This window comes from Equus caballus, chromosome 1 (assembly GCF_041296265.1).
Source record: "Equus caballus isolate H_3958 breed thoroughbred chromosome 1, TB-T2T, whole genome shotgun sequence".
In the NCBI taxonomy this organism is placed as follows: Eukaryota; Metazoa; Chordata; class Mammalia; order Perissodactyla; family Equidae; genus Equus; species Equus caballus.
Genome location: NC_091684.1, coordinates 147,892,464 through 147,911,183, shown reverse-complemented (window position 1 = coordinate 147,911,183; position 18,720 = coordinate 147,892,464). Strand labels below are relative to the sequence as shown.

Sequence of the window (18,720 nt, the reverse complement as noted above, 5' to 3'; positions counted from 1 at the left end):
CTTTTCTTAGGCAAAACAGAGAAGGGGTATGGCTTTATAGAAATAGAATAGAAGCCTTGATACTCAGAAGAGATGCCTTCATGAATTGTTGCTCACATAATAAATTGAGTTCTTTTTTGTCTCATACTTTCACAGAACAATTTGGAGAAACATTGGAAAAAATTCAAAACGAAATGAATCTGTAACCAAGGATTTTTAGTTTTCTCTCTGAAGCCCAAATTTACTAGCTAGAAGGCCTGAAAAAGAAAGTATTCATATACAAAGACGGTGATTTAAAGGTTTATTCATTCGTTTAAATATTTGCAGCGTAGAGATCACTATTGCAGGTGCTGTGTACACTGGGGTCTGCAAGGTCCCCAGCCATGGGGATCTAGGACAAGTGTACGTGAAGGCCTGTCTGGGGAATGATCAGTGAGGAGGACTAAATTCTGAGTCAGGACATCCAGTCTAACATTCCACTAGCTAGCTGAATATCCTTGAATCTTTGGGACTCATTTTCCTTATCTTTGAATCTCTTGGTCCTGATGAAATCTAGGTATTTTCCAGCTATACAATTCCAGGATTCTTTACAATACAATTAGATTAATTCCATGAAAATAGTAATGCTTCTATATAGTAAACTAGCAATTCTGTGTATTAAAAAATTGCTTTCCTTGGCAAATAAATAGAATCTAATTAATCAGTGGTTTAAATTCTTTTCATGTAGCCAAAGACCAAAAACATTGATCCACTAAATAAGGTTCAAAACAAACTACACTCTGCAAATAAAGGAAGGAAAACAAACTCGAGGTATAGTACAGTTTAAAAAGTATTAGTTTTTTGTTTAGTTTTATAATTCACAGTATCATCATTCTTAATTATTAAGCTCTTTCTAGTTTTTTGTTTAGTTTTATAATTCACAGTATCATCATTCTTAATTATTAAGCTCTTTCTGTTTCTCCAGATCTTTTTATACCCAAAATATACAAAATTACACTGTATATATCTTAGTCATATTCAATAATTTGAAACGTTTTCTACTCAGATGTGTCTTGCAGCAGTTAATGAACATTTTGTATTGTTTTCTTAAACAAAATCGCTACATTTAAAATTTTTTGTGTTATTTTTCGTGAGAGATTTTCTTAGAACTGAAACTAGAACCTAGGTGTCTTTCTCTGCCTAGTTCTCTCAAATGGACTAAATAGTTTTACGCTTTTTGAGCATTTAACAGAGCACCATTACATTTTTGTGTATATTGAGATACAGAATGACTTGGCATGCTCTAAATAAGACTATAGTACAATTATAATTTACATTTTATTGTTTTTGGTGAGAAAGAATTCGAGACTATTCTTAGTATTTTAAGCATAAAAAGGGGACCCAGGAGCTCTCTAGAACAGGAGGCCTAGAACAGGAGGGCCACGCCTGCTGTGGGTTGCATCAGCCAGCTTCTTATTCACAGGAAGTCATTAAATTTACATGTCTACTACTTCCCCAAACTGATAATTACATTATAGTTCTGGGAAAATCTTTATTAGTTCTTGTCTTTTAATTGGCTAAGTAATTTTTTTCTTAATAAAAGAGAGAAAAAAATAGAGTGAAGGGATGAGGAAGAGAAAATCTAAAATAGATTGACAAGAATATACAACTATGTACCGGGGGGCTTTGGGGAGAAAAAGGAAAAATAAAACCTTTAAAATAGATTGATAAAGGAAAAGAAAACATATACTACATATATACATAACTGGAAAGGATTATCTTATTTTCAGACTTCAAGTTTACCTTTTAAAGAAAAGATTGTTTTTCCAAAATAAATTTGAAGCCTTTGCTTATGTGTGAAAAGTAATTTTGGCTTTAAAATAAGTAAAAATTTATAATTACGGCTTTAGAACCTTGATGAGTTAGGTCTGGCCCAGTCCTAAATGCCTTTAGAAGTGACTTCTGTTTCGTATTTATTCCTTTACCTCATTAAAAAAGTCAAATCCAACTTTTTGGTCAACTTTGATCCTGGTTAGAATGTGTTTCTTCAGGTGGAAAAAAATGTTGAGTTTGCGCTAATAACTGTTCATTCTGTAATGCTTTCTCAAGAGGTATTATTCTTCAGTGTCTGCAGAATTATGGGTAGAGCAATATCAGTTTTTACAGTTCTTCTCCAGCGGCATGTAAAATTAAAAGACACAGGCCGGATTTGACTAGGTCAAACTCAGTACTCTTGGTTTTGCTGTTCACTTGTTCAGAGGCAATGTCTAGACTAACGGGCCCCATAAAGCCTTCCCTAGCTCTGTGGTTGTGTGATTCAAAAGGACTGAAAGTCTGCTAAGTCTCTTAGAATCCTTGAAAGTAGCAATCGTAGATTTCATCGTAAATTTAAAATTCATAATAATTTTTATCTGCTTTGTTATTTGGATAAAAGCCGTATCTAGGAGTCATATCTCCTTTTTATAATATATATAATATGCATTTTTTTTTAGTATAAAACTGAAATACCCTGATGTACAAACTGCCAATGATGTTGCCATTCCAGAGGATTTCTCAGACTTTTCTCTTGCAAAAACAATTAGCAAAATTGAAGGGCAACTGGAGGAAGAAGGCTTACCTGATTATATAGATGATGATATTTTTTGTGGTGCTAGTAAAGACATCGGAACAGGTAGGTTTCCTTTTGTTTATTTTTGTCCTTATATCACAATTGCTTAGAAAAGGGTATTTGGGAACTATTTTCCTTGCATTTAAAAAACGTATTGTGATGTCTTGCATTTATTTCAAAATCATCTAGTGGGACATGGTGGTGGAAGGAATGAGTGGGATTATAGATGAAATAAAATTGGTTATGAGTGAATAATTGTTGAAATGAATGATGGGTAAGTAGAGTGTCATTGAACTAGTCTCTCTACTTTTGTATGTTTGATATTTTCCATTATAAAAAGTAAAAATGAAAAAGACTACATAGTATTGCTTTCATTGACCACTGTTCAATTAAGGTTAAAATGCCCCATAGCTTGTCATTGAAACATTAAAATAATTTTAAAAACCATGTTTCTTTGAAGTCCTTTTATTTAATGTTACTGTATTCTATTTATTGAATGTTAAATCAACAGATGCAAAAGGATAAATGAATTATTGATGTAACATCAGGTAAAATAATCAAATGAGTTTTCTAATGAATATTATTTTTTTCTTATAAACTCATTCTTTATGTACCACTAGAAAAATACTAAGTTTCGGTCATGTGAAAACATTACATTAGTTACCAGGAATGCCTCTAAAATTGTTGAATTTTAGACATATTCTGGAGTGTTGGACTCAGGGCCCAGGTCACTATCTTGACAGGCAAAGCATCATCCTGGTTCCTCTTCCATGTGGGACACATGGGGGCCAAGGAATCATGGGGCTCCAGGCCTAAAGCAAACTCTCATTGGGACCCCTGTCCCCTCCCAGCAGGCCTTCCCTACTCCCTGGACAGGTAATCAGAATAGAAATAAATGGTGGTTGGCGCATCTCACGTTGAATCAATGGCCTTCTGGGTAAGAGCCTTGTAGTGGAGCTAGGCAGGTGGAGATGTCTGGAATTGCTCCCTGCTACCCACCCCCAGCAGGGAGAGAAATAAAAAACGATATCCTACCCTGGGAAGAAGAGCAACTTCTTTGCTGTTGTAAGCAAAAAATAAGACAATTGAGTGCATATGAATATAGTTAATGCTAAACTATAATTAATTATGAGTTCAGGCAAGCCGTGTAGCTCCTCTGAAATAGCAGTTTCTTCTTTTGAAAATTTAGCACTTGGAATTAGCTGATCATAAAGTTTATCTTTAAAATTCTCTGATTCTGTGAAAATCATAACAATTTATGTGTAATGATTATTGTGTTGCTTGCTAGTTAGTCATAAATGAGGAGCAATTCATCTGCATTTATTACGTTTACTGACCTATCCAAGCTTTCTGGGGATAGTTGTCAGGAGGGAAGGTACGTGAAGCAGGAAGTTGCCGTTATGTCTCTGTTAAGATGCCTTCAAAGACACAGTGGTCAGATGTTTGCTGTTCCTCCGTACACAGGTACCGAGGGCCCTATTACAGTGTTCCTTCTCCTAGATACAGGAAACCTGCACAGACAGACTACCTTAGATTGCTGCTTTTTTCTTATTGCTGAATCACCTCTCTGCCACTTTGCCTCTCTGTCTTCCCTTTTCAGAGTCCTTGGCCTAGGTGTCCCCCTTTAAGGGGAGCTTTCTCTTATTCCATATGATTGCCTAGAATGGCTGGATTACTTGGGGTAGGAAAAGATCAAAGAGCAGTTTAGTGGCACAGACTGCTTTGTAAGCCTAAAGTTGGCGTGGGATGGGGAGGGGAGGTTAGTGCTGTGGACCTCCAGAGAGACCAGAGCACTCAGCTCCTTGATGATACTACTGAGGTTAGAGTTGGGGAGAGAAAGAGTTGGGAAAAAGTCATGTTCTGCCATTCTTTCTTCCTTCTTTTCCCCTAGAGACCAACTACTGCAAACTTTACACTTTTAAATTTATCATTTTCCTTCTATCCCTTGCTAACCTGGGGTTACATGAGAGGCTAGAAGGAGAGTTGAGGCTAGAGATCTGGGTGGGGTTAGAGCCAACCATGGTTCATCAGCTCCGTGGTAACACTGGGGACGCTTCGTAAGAAGAGTTTTGGAACAGAAAGTTATGTATGGAGACATTCTGTACTCTGCCAGATACACCCTACTGACTTCTCAGAGACAGTTCAGAGTGTTTACTCAAAATAAGCTCCGTGAGGGCAAGGCTTGTCTTATAATATCCGTACTGTGCCTGGAACATTGTAGAGACTTAGTGTTTATTTTTTGACTGAATGATTGAATGAATTATGAGTGAGTTCTAAGTTCAGTTTTCACTTTACTTACTTTTATAGGCCTATAAACCTCAAAGATTTACTGCTGATATTATTGAATAAAAAACTTTTGCTAGCAATGAAATACCCAAGGCGGATCTTCATGAGGGTTTGTGGGAGAAAGCTCCTGCAGTAAGGTGTTAGTGTGTGTCTTTGCTCCTAAGACACACACACTATATTTTAACTTCTGTGAAATCGGGCTGCATATTACAGTCAGTGGCATTTTGTAATCACAATGGCTAGGATTGAAGCTGAGTTTTGCTATAGAGGGTTTGTATTTGTTTCTGCCAAACACTTGCGGACAGTACCGACCTGAGACCACTTTAATTCTGTTTGAGGTGCTTTGGACCACCATGGTGAGTATGAATTCAGTCTGCAAACGTGTGTGAGTACTGGCTTGTGGTTCAGAGTCTCAGGAGAGGTTTTTGGGTTTTTTCCCTTTTTCTCACTTGGTTCCAATGTGGGTGTGAACACTTCCTTTCTCCTAGGCGGATTTGTTTTTCATTTACCTTTACATTCGGGGGAGCTAGTGTCTTTGGTGTTCCTAAACAGGGATCTCCTGTTGGAATCCCCATCTTGAGCATTTATTTTTTTCCCTCATAAAATAATGGTCTGTCTTATAATTGATGGTATCTTAGATTCAGCAAAAGATAATAAATATAATTATTTACATCCACAGAGGCACAGATCAGATTTTTAAAGGCCAAACTCCGTGTCATGCAGGAGGAATTGGATAATGTTGTGTGTGAATGCAATAAAAAGGTAAGTTTTTAAAACCTCTCAAAATAAATGCTCTAATATTCAAAGACATTTTAGGAGCAATTTCAGTTATATTTTAAAAATAGCTTCATTGAAATATAATTCAGAGTTAAATTTTGAATTCAAAAATTGTATGTAAATACTGAACTTTGTTCTGCGGATGGTGAAGTTTCACAGAGCCTAAAGAATTTTAAATACTTGTTAGCAATTAGAATTCTCTATATTAGACTTACAAGTGTAAGCTATTAAGTAAGACATCTGACTTCCATTTTTGAAGATGAAAATAGAATATAATTTGTTTTTCTTCATGAAATGGGTATAAATATCTCATCAAAGATCATATGAAGCTCCTCTTGTTTTCTGCTTTGTGTTTTGATACCAAATCTTGTGCATTTTTTCACATAATCTATAATTTCATAACTACAGGAGGATGAAATTCAGGATTTAAAGTCTCAAGTAAAAAACTTTGAAGAAGATTGTGTGAGACAGCAGCGAACAATTAATTTGCAACAGTCTCAAACAGAAAAATATAAAACTCTTTTCGAAGAAGCAAACAAAAAATGTGTTGGATTACAGCAACAGCTGTCTTCAGTAGAAAGGGTAATAATTTTGCTATTTTTCCTAACTTAATGCCAAAGATGCTCTGAAACATTCAAGTTGCATGTTTGTATAGACGCCACTTTTGGTTGTTCAGTTATTTTGTTACTATTTACTAAAAATTCTTCCCCCATGTCTAGGAGAGTATTTTTGACAGCTTTATTGAGATATAATTCACATACATCTCACCATTTTAAAGTATACAATTCAGTGACTTTTACTATATTCACAGAGTTGTGCAACTATCACCACTATCAATTTTAGAACATTTTCATCACCCCAAAGAGAAACCCCATACCATTTAGCCACACAATACCCCAACCCTCTTCCCCCAGTCCCCTCCAGCCCTAGGCAATTCTAATCAATTTTCTGTCCTGATATATTTGCCTGTTCTGGGCATTCCATATACATAGAATCATATAGTATGTGGTATTTGGTGACTGAGATCTTTTGTTTAACATAATGTTTTCAAGGTTCATCTGCATTGTAACACGTATCAGTACTTCATTCCTTTTTATAGAGTAATATTCCTTTTTAAGGGGTAAAAGGATATAACACATTTTATTTGTTTATCAGTTGATGGACGTTTGAATCGTTTCCACTTTTTGGCTATTTTGAATAATGCTGCTATGAACATTCATGTGCAAGTTTTTGTGTGGACATATGTCTTCATTTCTCTTGGGTATATATCTAGGAGTTAAATTGCTGGATCATATGATAACCCTATGTTTAACATTTTGCAGAACTGCTGACTATTTTCCAAACCACCTGCACCATTTTCACATTTCCACACTCCAATTTCTCCACATCCTCACCAATTCATGTGAGATTATTTTTATCTTTTTTTTTTTCCTGGGGAAGATTCACCCTGAGCTAACATCTGTGCCAATCTTCCTCTTTTTTGTATGTGGGTCGCCCCCACAGCATAGCCGCCAATGAGTGGTGTAGGTCCACACTCGGGAACCAAACCTGGGCCGCCAAAGTGGAGTGCACCGAACTTAACTGTTAGGCCACAGGGCTGGCCCCCAGATTATCTTTTTGATTATAGCCATCCTAATGGTGTGAAGTAGTTATCTCATTGTGGTTTTGATTTGCATTTCCCTGATAGCTAATGATGTTGAAGATCTTTTCATATGCTTATTGGCCATTTGTATATCTTCTTTGGAGAAATGTCTGCTGAGATCCTGTGCCCATTTTTATTTATTTGTTTGTTTTTTGGTGAGGAAGACTGGCCCTGAGCTAACATCTGTTGCTAATCTTCCTCTTTTTGCTTGAGGAGGATTGCTGCTGAGCTGACACCTGTGCCAGTCTTCCTCTATTTTGTATGTGGGACACTGCCACAGCATGGCTTGATGAGCCATGTGTAGGTCTGCTCCTGGGATCTGAACTAGCAAACCCTGGGCCGCCAAAGTGGATCATGTGAACTTAACTACTACATCACTGGGCCAGCCCCTTGCCCATTTTTTTAAATTGGAATTTTTAAATTATTGAGTAGTAAGAGTTCCTTATATGTTCTAGATACAAGTCCCTTATCAGATATATGATTTGCAAATATTTCTCCATGAAACCACTCATTGGGTTATCTTTTCATTTTCTTTATAGTGTCCTTCAAAGCACAAACGTTTTTAATTTTAAAGTCCAATTTATCTAATTTTTCTTTAGTTGCCTGTGCTTTTGGTGTGATATCTAAGGGGAGGATATATTTCAGATAAGCTATCCTATTTAAAAATTTTTATATTAATGTAACATTGTGTTAATAAAAATGAAACATACTGTACAGTATTACTTTGCAAGACAGCCATAAAAATTACGTAATATAGCATGTATTGAGATTTAAGTAGTAAGAAAATATGCCATCTTCATTACTATGTCATATTTTCATATAAAAGAGCCTATTTTTAAACATTTTGGTCTTGTATAAATAGCATTATCTTTGGTAATAAAATTTTTAGCATTAGATTTATTGAGATATAATTTATGTACTGTAAATCATCCTTTTTAGTATACATTTCTTTGAGTTTTGACAAATGCATAGTCACTTAACCATACCCATAATTAAGATATAGAACAGTTCCATCATCCCAAAACGTCTCTTGTGAATTTAGTCAAGTCCTCCCCTGCTCCCAGTCCCAGGCAGCCACTGATCTGTGTTTGGTTCTTATATTTTGGCCTTTTCCCTAGCATAGAGCATGTGAGATTCACCCATGTTGTCATTGGTTTCTTTTTATTGCTGAGGAGTGTGACATTGAATGGATGTCTGATTGGCAGTCTCTCACCATATGTGGCTAGTCCAAATTGTGACATGCTGTAAGTGTAAAATAAACATCGGATTTTGAAGACTAAATACAAAAAAGAATAAAGAATGTAAAATCTTATAAATATTTTGTATATTGGTTACATGTTGAAATGATAATATTTTGGATTTGAGATAAGTGAAATACAGTATTAAAATTAATTTTACCTCTTCTTAAAGTGACTACTAGAAAATTTAAAATTACGTCTGTGGTTTGTATTATATTTCTATTGATCTAAGAAACATAGACAAATGGTCTGAAAAAAAAGTGTTGTATCTGGAAACAACTGTTTTAGTTTGTCATGACACTTTACCATTTGTCATCGTGCAAGCAAGCTCTGGCACATCACTGCTCTAATCTCACATAATCTTGAAACCTTGCCAAGTCTTTAATTCTTTTCTTGTTCTTGACCCTCATACCCAGTCCTGTGCATTCTTTCTTCCAATTGTTTTTCATTCATCTCTTTTTTTCAATTTCCATTGCCACTACTTGGTTCAAGCTATTATTATGTTATTTCTGAATTCTCCTCCCTGATTATTTTATATCCTTTTTCTTTTCCTTATCCATTGTATCCTGTACTCTGACAATAGATTAATATTCTCAAAGGACTACATGATTATAACTCTATGTATAGGCAGAAAGGGAACTAACATTTTTTGAGTGCTATGTGCCAGGCAAAACACATTTTACAGCAAGGGAAAAACTGAATCTGAGAGTTTAAGCAAATTGCCCAAGGTCATACAGGAGTGGCAGAGCAGGATTCAAACCGTGTTTGTCAGATGGACTCCAGAGTCTGTTCTTTCTACAAATCATGTAGGCTCTTTCTCTACTCCCCTCCCGCCTCCTCCAATTAAATGGACTTAAACACACAGCTGTTCCAAAATCTCATTGCTGTATAGAGTTGAATATCTGAAACTTTGGGTTCACAATGAATGAACTAAGCAATTATGATGCATTGGCTATCTGAAGCTTTTTATGTTAACTTTCATTGGCTCTGAACTTCCAACTTGAATCCCTGTCTACCTACCAGCCAGAGAGGTGTAACAACTCTTACGGGTTATGTGGAACTCAAGACTGAATCTTTCTTTGCTAATTCCATTCATTTTCTCTATCTCTAGAAACAAATCTCAATGTACAGTTTGCAGAAATGCGAAACAAAGCTTGGGTTTGATGAAGCTGCTTCTATAAACTTGCAAAAGCCAACTATTTAAAAAATGATTATGTGTATTAACTTATTTTAGCTGCTAATACTAACAGATGGAGTCATTTCTAAAATATAAAAACAGAAAGCATTTTATTTCAGCATTGGATTTTGTTTTTCTTTTGATGATCTCTATGTAAAAATCAACTTAATATTGAGGAATAACTTAATAAAATATACTTGCTTTAATTGTAGAATTCATTGAGTTTTGACAAATTAATACATCCTTATAACCACCGTCACAATCAAGATAAAGAAAATTTCTATCACCCCCCTGCAGATTTCTTTTGTGTCCCTTCCCTGTAAATCCCGTCTCTAAGCATGGCCCCAGGCAATCACTGATCTGCACTCTTTTACTACAGATTGGTTGTTCTTATTCTAAAATTTCAGATAGATGGAATCATAAATACGTACTTTTTTGGGTCTGGCTTCTTTTGTTCAGCATAATGTTTTTGAGATTCATCAATGTTATTGTGTGTTTTGTGGTTTATTCCCTTGTATTGCTGAGTAGTATTTATTTATGGATTTACCACATTTTGTTTATCTCTTCACCAGTTGATGGGCATTTGGGTTGTTTCCAGCATTGGGCTATTAGAAATAAAGCCACTATGAATTTTCATGTACAAATGTTTTGTGTAGACACATGTTTTTGTGTAAAAGGATCCAATATCATTCATGATGTTGGATAAATACCTAGGAGTAGAATTTCTGGGATTTATGGAAAGTGTATCTTTAACTTTTTAAGAAACTGTCAAACTGTGTTCCACAGTGTACCATTTCTCATTCTGACTAGCAATATGTGAGAGTTCCAGTTAGTCTGTATCCTCCCCCAAACTTGGTATTGTCAGTCTTTTAATTTTAGCTGTTCTAGAAAGGCAGAAGTATTGGTCATTTGTATATCTTCTTTTGTGATGTGTCTGTTCAAACCTTTTGCCCATTTAAAAAATATTGGGTTATAGTAAGAGTTCTTTATGTTTCCTTGTCTAATTCCTTTGCTAGAAGAATTTGTACTGTGAATAGTTTCTCCCAGTCTGACTTGGCTTTTTTATTTTCTTAACGGTGTCTTTCAAAAGGCAGTAGTTTTAAATTTTGATGAATGCCAATGTATTTTTTTGTGGTTTGTGCTTTTTTTTTATCCTATTTGAGAAATCTTTGCCTATCCCAAGGTCATGAGGATTTTCTCCTATGTTTTCTTATAGAAATTGTATGGTTTTAGCCTTTATGTATATATGTGTTGTATATAAATAGATCTATAATCTATTTCAAGTTAATTTTGTGTATGGTGTGAGGTTAAGGGTCAAGGTTCATTTTTTTCATACAGATAATCAACAGCATTTATTGAAAATACTCTTCTTTCTCCATTTAATTAGTATAGCACCTGTGTAGAAAATGAATTGACTATATGTGCAGGTCTATTTCTGGAGTCGCCTGTTACATTGATCTGTATGTTTGATATACTTCATTGGTAAAACTTTGTGGGCTGGAGTTTTCTTTTTGGAAGGATTTTAATTACCAATTCCATTTATTTAGTGCACATAAGTCTATTTTGATTTTCTGTTACTTTTTGAGTCAGTTCTGGTAATTTGTGTTTTTCAAGTAATTGTTCCAATTCATCTAAGTAGTCAAATTTATTGGCTTAAATTTGTCCATAATATTCCTTTATCATATTTATAATGCCTGTATGATATGTAATAATGACCGCATTTCATTTTTGATATTAATAATTTGTGTCTTCTCTGGTTTATTCTTAATCAGTCTAGCTAGAAACGTATCAATTTCATTGAGCATTTGGCTTCAATGATTTTTCTCTACTGTTTGTTAGTTTTCTATTTCATTGATTTGTACCCTTATCTTTAGCATTACCCTCATTCTTAATAGGGTTTAATTTACTCTCATTTTTCAGAATTCTTAAGGTAAAATCTTAGATAATTGATTTTCTATTTCTCTTCTTTTCTAACATAAACATTTGAAGTTACAAATTTTCCTCTTAAGTGCTGCTTTATCTGCATCCACAAATTTTGATACTGTCTTGATATTTTCATTAGGTTCAAAGCAATTTCTAATTTCCTTCCTGTTTTTCCTTGATCATTGATTGTTTAGAAGTGTATTGTTTAATTTCTAAATAATTGGGGATTTTTCATTTCTTTCTGTTAATTGATTTCTAATTTAATTCTGTGGTGTAAGAACCTACTCTGTATGATTTTATTCTTTTAAAATTTGTTTCAACTAGTTTTATGGACCAGTATTTGGCCTCTCTTGGTGAATACTTCATGTGCACTTGAAAAGAATATGTATTATGCTGTGTTGAGTGGAGTCTTCGATAAATACCAATTAGGCTAAATTTGTTGGTAGTGTTGTTCAAGTGTTCTATATCTTTATTGATTTTCTGCTTGTTCTATCAATTATTGAGATAGGAGTGCTGGTGCTGAATTCTCTGGATGGAATTGTGGATTTGTCTATTTCTCCTTTCAGTTATATCTGTTTGGACTTCCTGTATTTTCAGTCTCTGTTTTGGATGCCTGCACATTTAGGATTATAATAGAGTTTTGATTAGTGCCCCCTTTATAATTATGAAATACTGTTCTTTAAATTTCTGTTAATATTCTTTGTTCCAAAGTCCACTTTGTCTGATATTAGTGTAATTCCAGCTTTATTATGCTTAATGTTTGCACAGTATATCTTTTTTCATCTTTTACTTTTAATCTGTCTTTCTACTGAAAGTGGGTTTGTTACAGACAGCATGGAATTGGGTTTTGCTTCCCTATCCACTCTGACAGTCTCTGTCTCTTGTTGGAATGCTCAGACCATTTACATTAATGCAATTTTTCATGTTTGGATTTAAATCTATGATCTTACTATTTGTTTTCTATTTTTCCCAACTGTTCTTTGTCACCTTTCTCCTCTTTTGAATTGGATACTTTTTAGTATTGCATTTTTTTCTCCACTATTAGCTATATCTCTGTCTTATATTTTTAGTTTTAGATTTAAGGTTTACAATATACGTATTTAACATATCACAGTCTACCTTTAAATCATGTTATACTATTTCAATTTAAGACTGTCACCACAATATATGCCATTTCTGCCTCCTTTCTTTTATGCTTTTGTTGTCATACATTTACTTTTAAATGTTATCATCCCACAATATTTTTTTCTTTAAATAGTCAGTTATATTTTGAAGAGATTAAGATATGGAAATGTCTTTTATATTTACTTTTTCTGGTATTCTTCATTCTTTAGATCTGTTTTTCCATACTTCTGCTTGAAATAACTACCCTATCAATTTTTGTGGTGTCAGTTTGCAAGTTCACTAATTCTGTTTTTGTTTCTCTGAAAAAGACTGTATTTTTCCATACTTAAAAAAACCTTTTTATTTTGAAATGATCATAGATTCACAGGAAGTTTCAAAAATAGCTCACAGAGGTCCTTTGTACAATTCACTGTTTCCCTCAATGGTAACGTCTAACATAATTAGTACGATATCAAAACCAGCAAACTGATATTGGTACAATCCACAGCCATTATTCAGATTCCATCAGTTTTGTCTGCACTCATGTGTGTTCTGGGGCCCTTTAATTTTTGAACGGTATTTTCCACTAGGTATAATTGTGAGTTGACCATTTTTGTTTTCTTTTAGTAGTTTAAAAATGTCATCCTATTGTCTTCTGGGTTGTGTAGTTTCTGACAAAATGTCCACAGTAATTCCTTTCTTTCTATCTCTGCCCTTAAGACATTTTCTGTCATTAGTTTTTAGCAATTTCATAATGATGCGCTTTCTCAGTTTTGTGTGGGGAGAGTGTTTATTCTGCTTGAAGTTGTTGAGCTTTTTGAATTTGTGGGTTTTAGTTTTCATCAAATTTGGAAAATTTTGGCTATTATTTCTTCAGATATTTTTCCTATATTCCAACACCCTTTCCTAAGACTCCAATTATACTTCTGTTAAACCACCTGATATTATTGCACTGATAATATCAGTAATATTAGGTCACTGAGGAGCTGGTTTTAGCTGTTTTTTCTTTATATTCTTTATTTGAATAGACTCTATTGCTGTGTCTTCAGTAGTTCACTGATCTGTTTTTTGTAGTGTCTAATATGCTCTTATTCCTAACCAGTGAAATCTTCATTTTGATATATTATTCATCTATAGAAATTCCATTTGACTTTCTTTTGTATGTTCAGTTTATCTTCTCATATTAATGTTTTGCTTTAAATACTTGTATATAATTAAAATAGCTGTTTTGACAGCCTTGTTGGCTAGATCCATTGTATTTCTCATTTGTGGGTTTGTTTCTATTGACTGATTTTTCTCCTGGATATCAGTTACATTTTCCTGCTACTTGGCTTAGTCAGTGATTTTATACTAGATGCTAGACATTGTGACTATTATATTGTTGAGTGCCTGTATTTAGGGTGCTTTGTGAAGATGGCATTGGGTTTTTTTTTTTTTTAACTTTTTATTAAGATTATGATAGTTTACAACCTTGTGAAATTTCAGTTGCACATTATTGTTAGTCATGTTGTAGGTGAACCACTTCACCCTTTGTGCCCTCCCCGCAACCCCCCTTTCCCCTGGTAACCACCAATCAATTCTCTTTGTCTCCGTGTTTAACTTCCACCTATGAGTGGAGTCATACAGAGTTCGTCTTTCTCTGTCTGGCTTATTTCACTTAACATAATACCTTCAAGGTCCAAGATGGCATTGGGTTTTGACAAGTAGTTATTTGCCAGTTTAATTCCTTTGAGGCCTATTTTTAAGTTTTGCTAGGGTGTGTCTAGAGTAGCCTCTAGTAATAGTTCAGCTCTACCACTAAGGCTTCCCCTAAAGAGACTTTCCAGGGTCTCCATCAAATGCCCCAGAGATCACTGAGGCTGTCCTTTCAGACTGGTTAGAGCTCAGATGTCTTCCTGCCCTGTGTGAGCTATGGGAATTGTTCTGTTTACAACTCCTTGATTGTTCTCTGCCTGGCCTTGTTGAGTTGCCTGGTATGCAGGTGTGGCCTAGTCCTCAGTAGAATCAAGGGATTTCCCATGTAGATTCCTGAAGCTCCCTCCTAAGGTAGCTCCTCCTTACTTGAACCCACCACACAAATTCCAGCTGCCTCAGTCTCCTCCAACTCTGATCTCTGCCTCCTCAATTCAACGGACCTCTGGACTCTGTATTTTCTCCTACCTATTGCCTACAGTGTAGATATGGCCTCCAGGCAGAATGCTGGGATGCTTGTAGGACTACCTCATTTGTTTTCTTTCTCTCAGGGATCATAATCCTACTATTTCCCAGTATTAATACAGTTTTTAACATATTTTGACCATTTTTTTCTAGTTGTTTACAATACATTTTATGTTAGATCCTTAGTCTTTCATCATGGGTGGAAGACTTAATCTCTGTTTTGTTTGGGGTTTTGGTCAAATTAAAGCCAGTAGGTGCACTCTGCAAGTTTCTCTGATCATGGATCATGTCACTCTTATCATTAGTAACTTTAAAAAATATATGTCTGCTGTCATTATCTTGCTTCAGCTAAAATTGAGCTCTGTGTCATTTCCTAAAGGTGCTTTGTTCTTTTCTGCTTTCATAGTGAAACTCTGAAAAAGCATTTTCTCAACTTCTTCAAGTCATTTCCTTATTTTTCAAAGAAAACTTTTTTCATTTTTGCCTATATGTATCCTGCAAAGCTATGATGTTATTGGTACTTTATCTTTGTTTAATATTGTATAGTTTACAAATTGCTATCATATACATATAATAGTTGGATACTCTCATATATACTTTTTTTATATAGGCCTACCACTTCTCCCATGTTCTTTATTCCCTTCTTCCTCAGTTTAGGTTCCATGGTACACAACTTAATTATCCATTGCATATATTCTTAATTTCCTGCCAGTCTAGTATGTGGGCAAAACTCAACCTAGTTAAACCTAATTTACCCCCTACTGCATGCCTACTCATGAGCAGTAACTTATGGCTGGACAAAAATACACAGGCAAGCGGATTGGTCCTACTTTAAATTTATTTACACATATCAAGTGTAATGATGCCATTTTCCTCTCCCACTTTCTGAGAAGCCAGTTCCCTCTTCCACTTTCAGAGGTGATTTTAAACGGTGATCTTTCTTCCTCAGTTTTCCATTACCTCTTCCAACCTTCTCATTCTCAGTGCATGACTTTGCTCCCTATTTTACTAAGAAAACAGAATCAAAAGATAACTCTTCCTGATCCTATTACTAAATCTGTCAACTTCTCTGCCTCTATAACCATCTATTCTTTTTTCTCCTTCATTATGATGGATTACTATCTCTTCTGTCTAAAGCTGATCACTGTGCACTGGATTCCATGCCCTTTCTCCTATTCAAGGGCTTTGCTCCTACAATTTTCCTGTCTTTCTTTCTCTTGCAAAAATCAAATTTACTCTATCTTTTGGATTATTCACATTAGCATACAAACATGCCATGGACTCTCCAATATGTATTTTTACAAACCTCCGTAGGTCTCACATCTACCTCCAGCCCTATATCATTGCTCCCCTTTAAAGTGAAGCTTCTTAAAATAGTTGTCTATACTCAGTGTCTCTATTCCTCATTTGCCATTCTCTCCTAAAGCTCCTCCAGTTAGGCTTCCATCTCTACTCTGCTTCTGAAACCATTCTTAACAAGGTCACCAGTAATTCACATTGCCAGTTCTAGTCAGTTATTATTCCTCATAGTGATTTATATCTTAGCAATATTTGACATGGTTGATTACTCCATCCTTGAAACACTATTAATTTGGCTTATAGAGCACCACACTGATGATTTTATTCCTCATTTTCCTGACCTTTACGTGTTGGAGTGTCCAAGGCTCAGTCCTTGGCTCTTTTCTCTTTTCTGTCTACATCCAATTCTGAGATGCCTTCATTCATTTCCATGGCTTTATATACCATCGATATATCAATCACTTCCACATTTCTATTTCTTGCTCTTACATCCTTGAGCTCCAGACTCTTACATCTTGCTGCCCACTTGATATCTCTACTTGGTATGTTAAACTTCGTATGTCCTAAAGGGAACTCTTGCTTCCCTGTCCTCTGCAAACCTACTTCTCCCTTCCTCCCTCTCAGTAAAAGACATCAGGTTGTTCAGGCCAAAATCCAAAAATCATCTTGATCCTTCTCTTTCCCACACCTACATCCAATCCATCAAGTCCTGCCTATTCTGTCTTCAAAATATATAGAAGTGACCCGTTGTCAAAAACTCATTACTCAAGTTTAAGCTACTATCTTTCACTTATACTATTCCAGTGACCTTCCAGATTGGTATTCCTACGCTCAGTACCACAGTTACCACAGTAGCTAGAATAATCCTTAAAAAAACTTAGGTCATGACGCACATACACACCCCCTACTAAAAACCCTCCAAAGGCTTCCCATGTCATTCAGAATAAAATCCAAACTCCTGAGCAGGGTTTACAAGGTCTGCCTAAGCTCGCCCTGCCTGTTTCTCCTGTCTCAAGACCTGACACTGTGGCTGTGTCACTCAGCTGAAGCCACACTAAGTGGATTCTTGCCTCAGAGTCTTTGTCTTCATTGTTCCTCCAGTCTGTAATTCATTCCTTCAGATCTTTACATGGATCATTCCCTCATTTGGAAGCCTTCCCATAACCACTTTATCTTAAATAATTATGCTCCTCCGCCATTGCTCTGTCACCCTACCCTTTATTTTTCTTCATAGCCCTTATCACTACCCGGTATTACATATGAGTGAATATGTATGTATGCATGTGTTTATCATCTATCTCTTCCTCTAGAAAGCTTTATGAGAGGAGGAACTTTGGTTAATTATCGTGTGCCCATGATGTAGAATAGTACCTGGCATAATAGTAAGTGCTTGATAAAAGTGTTGAATAAGTAAAACCTATTAAGTATAGACATTATTACTCTCAATTTCAAATGTGGAAACTGAGTCTACCACAGCTGGCAGGTTTTCTGACTCCAAGCTTATTGCTTTTTGTACCTTGGCCACTTGTTTCTAGAACCTTATCTGATCATTTATTTGTCCTCATCTGATTATTCCTCATCTGAATTACTATAGCAATTTGTGTTACTCTTAAAGCATATACTACATTTTGTCTTGTGCCCTGGCTACTGATACATACCTCTTTCTCTTCTTGCCCCTCCCCAGTATCTTATGAATGCTTTAAAAAGTTATTAGAGAATGGCACATTATTTCTTGTTGGATCTCATAGTATTTTACTTTTAAATTTAGACTTGATTTTCTCTAAGCTATCCAGCTTTTTCTCTTAAAAACTAATGTAAAATTTAGGGCTTGATATTTTTCATAAAACTTTAGCAACACATAAACTGCTTAATTTTTTTTGGTAACAATAGATTTTCTTTATTATTTTCAGGATGCAAGCTCTTTCATAACAGTATTGGTATCTTGTCTTCACTTTGTAAAAAGTACTTGAGTATGCTTGAAAACAGAACTGTTTTCAAGTTTTTGTTAAGGATTTCCCTTTCTTTAGTGGATTTACTCATATAGGAAAACTTTATTTCCTACTTTACTACTCTTCTGACTATTCTTTTTCACTTCTCCCAAGAAGCAGAGACAGTATTGATTCAATGGTAAGGGGAGATCATGTGGTGAAGAGATCATGTTTTTCATTTTTCTGTGAAGTAGGTTACAAAGTCATCAGTCGGAAAGAGAAGAGCAAAGATTCATTTCCATATTCTTATGTGAGGAGGCTGAAATGAGGCAGCAAGAATTGTGGACTTTGCAGCTAATGAGAATCTCTGCTTTCTCATGTGAACAGTGAGACAAATCAGGCTTGCTCTTAGTGTAGCTGCTACCCACAAAGCTGCGCAGAAGGCTGGTGATAGCAGATGGCATCCGTACACAGTTTGATTTGTTTAGAAACCTACATAAAGAGCAGCATGTGTTATGTTTTGTTTTCCCCTTAATTGCTCAGAGCCAGGGAGATCAGTTTCAAATAAAATGTAGTGATAGAGCCAGGAGAAAAAATTATAAAAGAAGAAAACAGACAACTGT

General features: G+C 35.3%; 1 protein-coding gene across 9 annotated transcripts in view; it reads left to right on the top strand.

The window, feature by feature from the left end:
- Positions 1-18,720, top strand: part of TEX9 (testis expressed 9) — a 50,692-nt gene that overhangs the window by 15,767 nt on the left and 16,205 nt on the right. For 6 of the 9 annotated variants that reach the window (XM_070236158.1, XM_070236169.1, XM_070236183.1 and 3 more), the window contains 3 exons: positions 2,451-2,629; positions 5,532-5,614; positions 6,038-6,211. In XM_070236158.1, coding sequence (XP_070092259.1) covers positions 2,451-2,629; positions 5,532-5,614; positions 6,038-6,211 — 436 coding nt within the window. Of the gene's footprint in view, positions 1-706; positions 790-2,450; positions 2,630-5,531; positions 5,615-6,037; positions 6,212-18,720 lie in introns of all 9 variants that reach the window. The other 3 variants (XM_001500734.7, XM_070236177.1, XM_070236155.1) reach the window with 1 other exon arrangement.